Genomic DNA, 12,414 nt, shown 5'->3' on the forward strand with positions numbered 1-12,414 from the left:
TCTCCTCTCCCCTTCTCTTCTCTTTCTTTCTTGAGGTGGGGAGGGACAGAGGGAGAGAGACTCTCAAGCAGACTTTACCCCCAGCATGAACCGGAGGCAGGATTCAATCTAAGGACCCTGAGATCATGATTTGACCTGAAATCAAGAGTCGATGCTTAATTGACTGAGTCACCCAGGGGCGCCTGCCTTTCTATATATTTTTTTTTAATTTTTAAAGGTTTTATTTATTTATTTGACAGAGAGACACAGCCAGAGAAGCAACACAAGCAGGGGGAGTGAGGAGGGAGAAGCAGGCTTCCCACCGAGCCGGGGGGAGCCCGATGTGGGGCTCAATCCCAGGACTCTGGGATCATGACCCAAGCCAAAGGCAGACACTTAACAACTGAGCCACCCAGGCACCCCCCTTTCTATATGTTTTAAAGGCTGTTTGCATTTCTTCTTTTGTAAAGTTACTATTCAAGTGTTTTGCCTATTTTTCATAAAGTTAGATTGTGGGATTTGGGGGTTAAAAGGCATTTATTTGTGTACATATTAGATTTTATTTTATTTTATTTATTTATTTTAGATTCTATTTTTAAGTAATCTCTACACCCAAATTGTGGTTCGAACCCACAACCCCAAGGGGTTGAGCCTCCTTTTTTTTGTGTGTGTGATTCATTTATTTATTTTAGAGAGCGTGAGGGTGAGGGGCAGAGGGAGCTAGAGAATCTCAAGCAGACTCTCCACTGAGCACAGAGCCCCACTCAGGACTTGATCCCAAGACCCCACAATCATGACCTGAGCGGAAGTCTGGAGTTGGAGGCTTAACCCACTGAGCCTCCCAGGTGCTTCAAGAGGCTTCTTAATGATCTTTTTTATATTTTGAAAACAAGTCCTTTGATGGATATACAGATTTTAAATCTTTCCTCCCACTCCATGGCTTGACTTTTCATTCTCTTTACAGTGTTTTGTTGATGAATGGATGTTCTTAACGTAGTAGAATTTATAAATGTTTTTCTTTTTCCTTTTTTGTATTTTCTTTCTGTTTTGTTTGTTTGTTTTTCTTTTTATGGTTTGTGCTTTTTATGTTCGTTCAGGAACCCTCCCTTAGCCTGGGGCAGAAGTGATCTTCCCATCAGGTCAGCAATCTCCCTAGATCTGCCTTTCACAGTTTAGGTCTTCATCAGCCTAGAATTGGTTTTCGGATCGGGGGACCCCGATTTCATGTTTCCCACATGAATAACCAGTTTCCCCAGCCTCATCCGTGAAGAGGTCTGTCTTTCCCTCCAGGTCTGCTCGGCAGTTTCTGACTGTGTTCTGTTCTGTGGGCTGGCTCTGTCCCTCCGCTTTATGGCGAGTCCCAATATCTGGGACAGCAGAGCCTCCCACCTTATCCGTCTTCAAGGGTGTCCCGGCTCTTCTTGGAGGCACCCTAGAGAAGTGGTTAAGATCGAGTGCCCTGAAGTTTCCTCTTCTCAAAAACAGGAATAACACACTACCTGCCTCCTAGGGTTTTCATGAGATGGGGAAAAGTTAATATTCATTTATTTATTTATTTTTAAAGATTTTATTTGTCAGAGAGAGAGGGAGAGAGCACAGGTGGGGGGAGTGGCACACAGAGGGAGAAGCAGGCTCCCCGCTGAGCAGGGAGCCAGATGCGGGACTCGATCCCAGGACCCTGGAATCATGACCTGAGCTGAGGGCAGCCGCTTAACTGACAGAGCCACCCAGGCGTCCCAAAAAGTTAATATTTAGAAAGCACCTGGTGGGGCACCTGAAGCTGGCTCGGTCAGAGAAGCATGTGACTCTTCATCTCGGGGTCATGCATGTGAGTCCCACGTTGGGTGTAGCGATTTCTTAAAAATTTTTTATTAATTTTATGTTTTTCATCTTAAAAAATTTTTTAAAATTTTTAAATTTCATTTTTTAATTTTTTAAAAAAATTTAAATTCTTAAATTTTTTAAAAAGCAGAAAGAATATTTTAGAAATAATTTTTAAAAATTTTTGTATTATTTTTAAATAATATTTTAAAAATATTTTTTAAAAAGCAGAAAGCAAGCAAGCACCTGGCACGCATGGTGCTGTGCAAAGATTTCTTTCTGCTGTTCGTGCTTCCAGGTAAACGGTAGCATCAGATCACCCAGTTCTACAGAAAATCAAATCCTACTGGGGCTTCGGCAAAGATTACACTGAATCTGTATGCTTGTGTGGGGGGAGAAGTGGCCTCAGAAAACGCTGAGCTTCCCAATCAGAGAATATAGTAAAACACTCCACTGGTTTAAAGTTTCTCAGTGCAGGGCTGGTGGCTCAGTCGTTAAGTCCTAGGATCGAGCCCCACCTCCAGGGCTCTCGCTCAGTGGGAAGTCCCCTTCTCCTGCTCCCATTCCTCCTGCTTGTGTTCCCTCTCTCACTGTCTCTCTCTCAAACAAAAAAATAAAATCTTAAAAAAATAAATAAAGTTTCTCAGTGCAGATTTATGCTTCTTTCTATAGAGATCTTGCACAGTGGTAGTTTATTTATTTATTTATTTTATTTGATGGAGAGAGAGATCACAAGTAGACAGAGAGGCAGGCAGACAGAGAGGGGGAAACAGGCTCCCTGCTGAGCAGAGAGCCCAACGTGGGGCTTGATCCCAGGACCCTGAAATCGTGACCTGAGCTATAGGCAGAGGCTTAACCCACTGAGCCACTCAGGTGCCCCACAGTGGTAGTTTTTATCTCTTCATGTTCTTCATGGGTTTTGGGCTACTGTAAATTATACATTTTTAGAGATAGCGTTTATTTATTTATTTGACCATGTTTAATTGTGATAAAATACATGTAACATAAAAATTAACCATCAAAACCATTTTAAGTACAGTTGAGGAAGTGGAAAGTACCTTCACACTGGTACGCAGCTGACTTCCCAAACTTTTTATCCTGCAAATCAAGAACTCTGCTCCCATGAAACACCTCTCCATTCCCAGCTCCCCCAGGCCCTGGCAACTGCCATTCTACTTTCTCTCTCTAGAATTTTGACTACTCTAGGGACACCCTGGAAGGGGACCATATAGTATCTGTCCTTTTGCGGCTGGTCCCTCTCACTGAGCATAGTGCCCTTGACGTTTGTCCATGTTGGAACATGTGTCAAGAGTTTCCTTCCTGGTCAAGGCTGAACAAACACACCGTTGTACGGATACACCACATTGTCTGTTCACCTGTGGATGGACATTTTGGTTGTTGCCATCTTTTGACTTGTTGATAACGCTGCTGTTCACATGGGTGCACAGGTCCCTTTCCTGGTTCCTGCTTTCAATTCCTGGTGCCTTTTATAGAGAGAATTCTGAGGGGCCCCACCAGCTAATAATTTTGTTTAGATTTTTGCATCCACATTCCTGAGCGAGCTGGACCCATTTTTTTTTCCCTGTTTGAGGGCTGCCAGGTTTTGGTTTTGAGGGAGTGTTTCCTCTTCCTATTTTTTGGAAGAGTTAGTATAATAAACACTTTGCTTCTTCCTTGAGTACTTGGTAGAATTTTCCTGTGGAGTCATCAAGGCCTGGGATTTGCTTGGAGGAAGATTTTTGATGGTGGAGTTAACTTCTTTAATGATCATATAAAACTATTTAGAATTTCTAAATGTCTTTTTGAGTTGGTTTTGGAGGTTTTTCTAGGAACATGTCAAGTTCCTCAGCTCTTCAAGTGGATTGGCATAGAGTGTTCAAAATGTTCTCTTTATTATCTTTTTAATGTCCGCAGGATCTGTTGTGATGCCTCCTTCAATCCAAATTATATACACCTTCTTTACCAGTCCTGCTACAGGCTTTTCCATTGGATTAGTCTTCCAGAAAACCAGCTCTTGGCTATTTATTGGCTCTCTGTTGTGTGCTTGTTTTCTGTTTCACTTACTTCTTTTGTTTTTCTTCCTTCTTGTACTTATTTTGGGTTTATTTAGCTGTTTTTTTTAACTTCTTAAAATCAATGATGCCCATTGATTTTAACCTTCTATTGTATAATATGTGTGTATGTAGGGGTGTATGTATAAGTTTAAACACTTTCCCCTAAGAACTAGGTTGTTGTTTTCTTTAAAGTTTCTTTATTTTTAGTAATCTCTACACCCAATGTGGAGCTCAGACTCACAACCCCAAGATCAAGAATTGCACAATCTTCTGACTGAGCCAGCCAGGCGCTCCTTTAAGAATTGTTTTTATGATACCCCATAAGCATGTGTATGATTGTTTTGTTCAAAATACTCCTAATTTTCATTATATATTTTTAAATTTTATTTTATTTAAAAATTTAAAAAAATACTTATTTTAAAAGTTTATTTACTTGACAGAGAGAGAGAGCACAAGCAGGGGGAGTGGCAGGCACAGGCAGAGGGAGAAACAGGCTCCCTGCTGAGCAGGGAGCCCGATGTGGGGCTTGATCCCAGGGCCTGGGGATCATGACCTGAGCTGAAGGTAGACGCTTAACCAACTGAGTTGCCCAGATGCCCCATCATTATAATTTCTTAACCATAGTTTCTTAAAAATACATTTCTCAATTTCTAAGTCTAGGGAATTCTCTAGTTATATTTTTCTTATTAATTGCTTTGTGGCTAGAGGACATGCCTGTATGATTTTAGTCCTTCAAAATGTGTTGAGACTTGGTTTTTGGACTTCTCTACAGTCAATTCTTACAAATGTCCCACATCTAATTTGAAAGAATATGTTTTGCATTGAGTGCCAAGTTCTGCACAGTGGATTAAGTCATATTGGCTAGGAATATTGTTTAAGATTTCCAGTTCTGCCATACCCTTAAGAAGTCTTTGCCCACTACTTTTATCAATTATTGATAAACCTATGTTGAAATCTTCTACTCTGGGAACTTGCCCTTTTGCCCTATAGTGCTGTCAACTTTTGTTTTAATATTTTGACACTATGTTATTAAGTGCATATATAAGTTTTTATATATTTTTCTTTACATATATTTTTCTTTTCTTTAAAGGACTGGAATCCTTTATTATTACGAAGTAGCTGTCTTTATCTCTAGGAATGCTTTTTGCTTTAAAGCCCGTTTAATCCTGATACCAACACAGACATACTAGCTTTCTTTGGTTGTATTTGTATGGTGTATCTGTATTCACCCTTTAACTCAGCCTTCTTGAGTCCTTATGTTTTATTTGTTTATTTATTATTTTATTTTCTTAAGATTGTATTTATTTATGTGACACAGAGAGAGAGCACAAGCCAGGGAATGGCAGGCTGAGGGAGAGGAAGAAGCAGGTTCCCTGCTGAGCAAGGAGCCCAAATGGGGCTCTGTCCCAGGACCCCAGGATCATGGCCTGAGCTGAAGGCAGTCACTTAATGATTGAGCCACTCAGGTGCCTTAGAATTACTGAATAATTTTGATCATTATATTTGCCCCGCCATGGTTTGAAATTTGTCCAGTCATTTCTTTTTCCCTTAGTGCATGCTTAACTTATGAAAGCCTAAATGTAATTAATACCAACTCCTTGATTATTGGAAGAAGACAGGTTATTATTTGTAAAGTCGTAGAGCAATTACCAGTGCAGAGGAAAGGCCACAAATGTGAGTCACTCTTATCATTAGTTATTTTTATACCTGTAAGTACCTTTACTATCATTTCAGTCAGGTCTCAGGAGGGGAAGCTGATAAATGTTCTTTTGCCTTCTTCAAATAGGGCCTGGGGTACCTGGCTGGCTTATTCTGAAAAGTCTGGGACTCTTGACCTTGGGGTTGTGAGTTCGAGTCCCAGATTGAGTGTAGAGATTACTAAAAAAAATAAATAAACTTAAAAACAATGCTTAGGGGGTACCTGGGTGGCTCAGTGGGTTAAGCCTCTGCCTTTGGCTCAGGTCATGATCTCAGGGTCCTGGGATCGAGTCCCGCATCGGGCTCTCTGCTCAGCAGGGAGCCTGCTTCCCTCTCTCTCTCTCTCTGCCTGCCCCTCTGCCTAGTTGTGATCTCTGTCTGTCAAATAAATAAATAAAATCTTTAAAAAAAAATAAAATACTCTCTGGTTCTTCTTCAAATCTTCTAGGTCATTACTTACAGTTTCCTATTCCCTGAAGATAGTATCACACTAGCCTTTGATGTCTTTAAATATTGTAAACATGGCTTGTTTTATAATCTTTGTTTAAGGCCTCAAATATCTGCAGTATATGTAGGTATGTTTTGCTGTTTATGTTGGTTTATACTGGCTTTCATTTATGATTTTATTTCATCATGTGCTATACCTCCTCCCCCACTGCCTTTGAACTGTGTGATGTTCTTTAGTATTGAAAAGTAATATTGAAAAAATTCTTTGAGGCCTAGGATGAGAGTATCTTCCTCCAGAGTGTTTTGTGTTGTCTCTTCCAGGTACCTAGGTACCCTGCCATCTAGGGCCCCTATACCTGAATTCTTGGCATGAAGGTTTGGGGACATCCCCGCAGGTGATATAAATTTAGACTACCAAAGGTTAGCTTATGGTTATACATTTTCAGGGTTTTTTTTTCCACGCTCTCTCTTTTATCCAGTGCCAAGGTAACTTTCCTCATAGCCTCTGGGTGAGGAAGGGGCAGGTTTATTTCTGGTCTACCCTTATTCCAAGAGTGCAGTCCTTTGGGATCCCACCCTAATGTGGGATCCTGGGCTTTTGACTTTTGTCCCCTGGCCCCATGAGACCATCAATACTGAAGCTCAGGTTTACTGTGTTTGGTAACTGCCTCAGGTCAAGCCTGGGTCTGGGCCCCACTTACCTCCCTGGGTGCTTGCTCATCTGTGAACTTCCCCGGGTTACTTCCTTTCTATCTTATTAGGTCTTCTATGTTTTTTTGTGTTTTGCTTTGTTTAGATTTTATTTATTTATGTATTTAGAGGGAGAGAGAGAATCTCAAGTAGACCCCACACGGAGCATGGAGTCTGATGCAGGGCTCAGTCTCATGACCCCAAGATCATGACCTGAGCTGAAATCAAGAGTTGGATGCCTAACTGACTGAGCCACCCAGGTGTCCCCCCTTTTTAAAAGATTTATTTATTCATTTGAGAGAGTGAAAGAGTGCGGGGGGTAGGAGCTGAGGGAGAGGGAGAGAGAGAATCTCAAACAGACCTCCACTGAGCATAGAGCCCAATGTGGAGCTTGATCTCATTAGCCCGAAATCATGACCTAAGCTGAAATCGAGAGTCAGACACCTAACCGACTGAGCCACCCCAGTACCCCCGGTCTTCTATATTTTGAGGAGAGATTTTTAAAAATATTTTTTCCAGCATTTTACTTTTTGTTCAGTGGGAAAGTTGTTCAGATAAGCTTTCCACAGTGTTCCCAGAAATGGAAAGCTAATTTTTTTTTTTCCTATGCAGAAGCAGTTTTTGTCCCCTTTCCTGTATATTTTTCTTTACAATTTTAACAAACATGTTTCTTTATTAGTCAGCTAGTATACTTTGGAATGGGTGCAAAACATTTTATTTACTTACCCATTCTATTGTTACCATTTATTTTGTAAAGTTTATTTATTTTTTAGTAATCACTGTATGCAGTGTGCGGCTCGAACTCATGACCCTGAGATCAAGAGTCACATGCTCTTACAGCTGAGCCAGCTGGGCACCCCTCTGTTATTACCATTTAGATCAGTTCATTTGTTACTGTAATAAATTACATTGTACTGAATAGCTTATGCAAGAAGCTCTTATTATAGGGGCGCCCGGGTGGCTCAGTCATTGAGCATCTACCTTCGGCTCAGGTCATGATCCTGGGGTCCGGGGATCGAGCCCCACATTGGGCTCCTTGCTTGGCAGGAAACCTGCTTCTCCCTCCCCCACTCCCCCTGCTCGTGTTCCCTCTCTCGTGTCTGTCTCTGTCAAATAAATAAATAAAATCTTTATAAAACAAAAGAAAAGGAGCTCTTACTATAGCTCAGATTCTTCCTTAGGGATAGATTTTCCAAAATGGAATTCTCAGATGAAATTCTCAGAGATTTGTAAGATCTTAGTACGTATTAGCTTCCAAGGGGGCTGTGCCAGTCCACATTTCCTGCAGTATTTAAGGATGTTTTTGTCTTTTGAGACAAGAAGGAGTCTTCTCTAATAGGTTATAGGCTCATACAGTGAGACACTGATGAGGAATCAAAGGTGCCATGATGAAAGGTCTCCTCCCTCTGCTGTCTGTGGGCTGCAGCCACCAAGCTGTCCCCTGCCCCAGAGGCCCCTCACTGTTACTAGGTTCTGCTCATGGGTTCTTCTGACCAAGAAAATAGGTACCTCGGTGTGGTGGGTTTTGTTTTTAAATAAATGGTAGCATACTATACAATACACGCTGTCCTAAACCTTACTTTTTGCACTTGACCATGAACCTCGGGGCTCACTGCCCATCTGTACATAAAGTTCTACCTCGGTCATCCCGCAGTGACACAGACCCCCTGGGGTAGAGGAGCTGTTGAAACATCCTGCTGATGGACATATCCGCTGTTTCCAGTGGTTTGCTTGAACAGACCTGTTAATAACTTCGCGTGTGCCCGTCTTCTGTGCACACGAGCATGTCTTAGGATGAACTCCCAGGGGCAGGATCGCTATGGTGTAAGGATGATGCCTTCGGTGATCTGGATGAAACTTGCCAGCGTGGATTTTCAGGGGTGGCCAAGTCGGTGACCAGCTGTCCTTCTCCCTGTTCCTGCCCAGGGTGATGCTGACAGGGACGCTGTCTGACCGGCAACCTGCTGAACTCCACCTCTTTCGGAATTATGACGCTCCGGAGTCTGTACGGGAGCCTCGATTCAGCCAGAATATTAACCTCAAGCCTCCAACTCAGCCCTCAGGTTAAAACCATGTCTGATGCTGCGGGAAACAACCAGCCTGAGGGGCTGCCGGGTGGAGGGTCGTAGTCGTAGGTTTGCTCCCGGGGTCCCCCTGGCCCACCAGCATCCCAGCCACTGCCCCGAGTCTATCTGCTGAGGGCAGGCAGAACTGGGGGGCTCTCCTGCCTCAGGCAGGCTAAAAGAGTCCCCTGGAGGCTCCCCCCCTTATACCCTGCTTTCCAACGGACAGCAGGGCTAGAGGGCATGGACTGTGTGGCTCGTGCTTCTGAAGAGTTCCCAGCCTCTCCCTCTCCCTGCAGACCCACAGACCCACACGCACACGGAGCTCTGCAGCGCGTGGGTTTCGTACCAGTCCCCTGGTGCCACTGGGCCACCGTCTTCCCTCACCCCACCCCCCAGAGCAGCTGGTGTGGCGGGCTGCGCGGAGCAGTGGGGCAGCCCCCACCTACTTCCGGCCCAATGGGCGCTTCCTGGACGGCGGACTGCTGGCCAACAACCCCACGCTGGATGCCATGACCGAGATCCATGAGTACAACCAGGACATGATCCGCAAGGTGAGAGCACCTCCAGCGCGACAGGGCTGGACGTGACCAGCCACGGGACCTGACCTCTTTGAGCAAATCTTGCAAAGGATCGCCTCCTAGGAGAGCACGTGGCTTTGATTCTTAGGCCCGTTCATTTGGTGCGTGGGACGGCAGCTCTGTCTCACACTTGAACCCGCACGATGGGTAATGGCCCGGAGCTCTGAGCTAATCAGAGGGACTCTGAGGCCCAATCTGGTGTGAGTGGTGAGGGGCGCCTAGGAGGGAGAGTGGCGGGCACACCAGGACATGCCAACCTCAGTGCTGGCCACTCTGCGAGCCTGGGGACACATGCTTGCCCTTGGGGAGCTCATGTCTAGGGGAGACTGTCTGTAAATGCCGCTCCAGGGATTTCGGGTGCTGTGGTGGAGGGCTGTGCGGGCGTCCAGGAGCAGGACCGCCTCTGCTAAGAGACCAGGGCGCTGGGAAAGGGCCCCTGGAAGAGGCCTCCAGAGGGCGGACAGTGCTGAGTCAGCGATCCCAAGGAACAGAAGTGGCCCTCGGCCCTCGGAGCTTAGCACAGAGGTGGGGCAAGGCCCATGCGTGTTAGCGGCAGTGCCGGGACGTAGGCTCAGGACTCTGGCTGCAGGGTTGGGTCCTGCCTCTGCCTATGTTTCAGTCCAGCCACTGTATGGGATATGATGGTACCTGCGTGGGGACTGGCATGAAGTACCTCCGTGCTTTTCTGTAAAATGTATAGGATGCTGCCTGACCTTGCCAGAGCCTTGTTGGCTGCGGATCTCACCGTGGTCATCAGGAAGCCCCAGATGCAGGCCCTGGGTGACACAGCAGGGGCAGCGGTCGCAGAGGCACGCGCCCTCTAGGGGCCAGACAGGGCAGGGCAGGCTTCCTGGAGGAGGAGGGACTCCAAGATTTGGACCGGGAAGGGTCTTCATCATCTGAGTGGCCTCCTTCAGTGGAGGAGCCTCACGGGGAGGGGGGACGTGCCAAGATGCCCAGCATATTGGAGCTTGTTGTGGAGCAAAGGAGGGGACAGGACAGGCTCTGCCCCTGCCACCTGGGGAAGGGTCTGCCAGCGGGAAGATCCCCTCCAACTACTCCTGTCCCCAACAGGGTCAGCGCAACAAGGTGAAGAAGCTCTCCATCGTGGTCTCTCTGGGGACAGGGAAGTCCCCACAGGTGCCCGTGACCTGTGTGGATGTATTCCGTCCCAGCAACCCCTGGGAACTGGCCAAGACTGTTTTTGGGGCCAAGGAACTGGGCAAGATGGTGGTGGACTGTGTGAGTATGGGCTGCTCCCCAGCTCCACTGGCCTCCGGGTCTCAGTCCCTGGGACCCTGGGTGTCAGGGAGGCTCTGTTGAAGGTCTTCAGCCCGCTGAGGTGAGGGAGTCCCCGATTCCAGCTCAGTGCTGGCCCTTAGTGACCACCTACCCCGGGGCTTTCAGGTGTTTTTTTTTTTTTTTTAAGATTTTATTTATTTATTTGACAGAGAGAGATCACAAGTAGATAGAGAGGCAGGCACAGAGAGAGAGAGAGGGAAGCAGGCTCCCTGCTGAGCAGAGAGCCCGATGCGGGACTCGATCCCAGGACCCCGAGATCATGACCTGAGCCGAAGGCAGCGGCTTAACCCACTGAGCCACCCAGGCGCCCCTTTCAGATGTTTTTTAACCATGAAGCCCTTTCTTTGAACATGGCCCCATGTAGGAGCCCAGAATATGCCATGGGACACAAGCCGCAGGGGGCGGGACACAGAGGCCTGTCCACTCAGCCCCTGCTCCCCTCCCCCTGCAGTCAGGGGCTACTGAGCCGCCCGCGCCCCTCTGTTCCACAGCTGGGACAGTCACTGCAGCCTGGACAGGGGGACTCTGCTGGGGGTGGAGTGGCTAAGCCAGACTAGAGCCTGGGGATCCCCGGGCAGTGATTCAGAGTACAGTGTGCACTGAACGGTCACATACACCCCTTCTTGCCAGTGCACGGATCCAGATGGGCGGGCTGTGGACCGGGCCCGGGCCTGGTGCGAGATGGTTGACATCCAGTACTTCAGGTGAGGCCTCCTGCGGCAGCGGCCCCGTCCCCTGCCCTGGCCTGGCCAGACCCAGCCCTTTGTGCCCACTTCCCCTTTCCCCACGCGGCTGCTCTGCACCCTGAGCCCGCCCTGGTCCTCACTCCTGTCCCCCACCCAAGCCAAGCCTCCGGGGCTCAGCCCTCCTCCTTGACCCAGACAGATTGAACCCCCAACTGGGGACAGACATCATGCTGGACGAGGTCAGCGACGCAGTGCTGGTCAACGCTCTGTGGGAGACTGAGGTTTATATCCACGAGCACCGGGAAGAGTTCCAGAAGCTCATTCAGCTGCTGCTCTCACCGTGAGGCTGGGCTCCCAGCTACCCCCACGTCATCACAGCCACCCAGCCCCTGATGAGAGGCTGGGCGATGTCCACCCCATGTGCCCCTGGGCAGAACGGGGCCTGGGTGGCTCCGAGTCTGCAGACCAGACCAGGCCTCAGAGGGCGCTGGGCTTCCTGCCTGAGGCTGGTCCCGAGGGCCTGAGCCCAATTGTCCCCACTTTCTGGCACCTGTTGTCATTCTAGGCTTAGAAATCCTCAAGCCTCACTCAAGGCCCTCTCCCTGACAGCCAAGGACTACTGACCCTTGAGCCCCGAGCCCTGTTGATTTAGACACTAAGGGGGTCTTACCCATCCCCCGCCAAGTCCCCTTCCGCCCTCTGCCCTCTTCCCTAGAGGGGACAGCCATCACAGAAACAGGCTGTGACCCAACCATCCGCAGGGGAATCCTAGGCTCCAGGAGCAGGGTTCCCCATCTGACTTTGCTCAACACACACCCAGCCACCGGCACCCCTCCAAGCTGCCCCACCCTGAAGGTCTCCTCGGCTCTCAAAGGTCACTCCCGTAACCTCAGTCACTCCTCCCAACCCAAAGTGGTGCGTAAGGGGGCGGGGCTCCAGGGCGGCTCCGCTGGAAATAAATGGTTTGATTCCGGTTCGCCTGTGTTAACGTGTGCCGTGCCGTGAGTGCTCCCATCCCCCACCCCCCCCGCCCCCCCAACCCCCAGCTCCCTTCAGCCTGACTGTCACGGTTCTCTGCCCCCTTGGATGAGTG

The 12,414-nt window shown here is 47.8% G+C and overlaps 1 protein-coding gene across 6 annotated transcripts in view; it reads left to right on the plus strand.

Moving 5' to 3' along the window:
• The window catches only part of PLA2G6 (phospholipase A2 group VI), a 60,207-nt gene extending 47,910 nt beyond the window's left edge, over positions 1–12,297 (plus strand). For 5 of the 6 annotated variants that reach the window (XM_046013889.1, XM_046013887.1, XM_046013891.1 and 2 more), the window contains 5 exons: positions 8,616–8,752; positions 9,152–9,306; positions 10,408–10,575; positions 11,266–11,339; positions 11,521–12,297. In XM_046013889.1, coding sequence (XP_045869845.1) covers positions 8,616–8,752; positions 9,152–9,306; positions 10,408–10,575; positions 11,266–11,339; positions 11,521–11,665 — 679 coding nt within the window. In that variant the 3' untranslated portion in view covers positions 11,666–12,297. Of the gene's footprint in view, positions 1–8,615; positions 8,753–9,151; positions 9,307–10,407; positions 10,576–11,265; positions 11,340–11,516 lie in introns of all 6 variants that reach the window. The other variant, XM_046013888.1, reaches the window with a different exon arrangement.
• Positions 12,298–12,414: the final 117 nt, after the last annotated feature.

The sequence above is a fragment of the Meles meles genome, chromosome 7 (genome assembly GCF_922984935.1).
Source record: "Meles meles chromosome 7, mMelMel3.1 paternal haplotype, whole genome shotgun sequence".
Lineage (NCBI taxonomy): Eukaryota > Metazoa > Chordata > Mammalia > Carnivora > Mustelidae > Meles > Meles meles.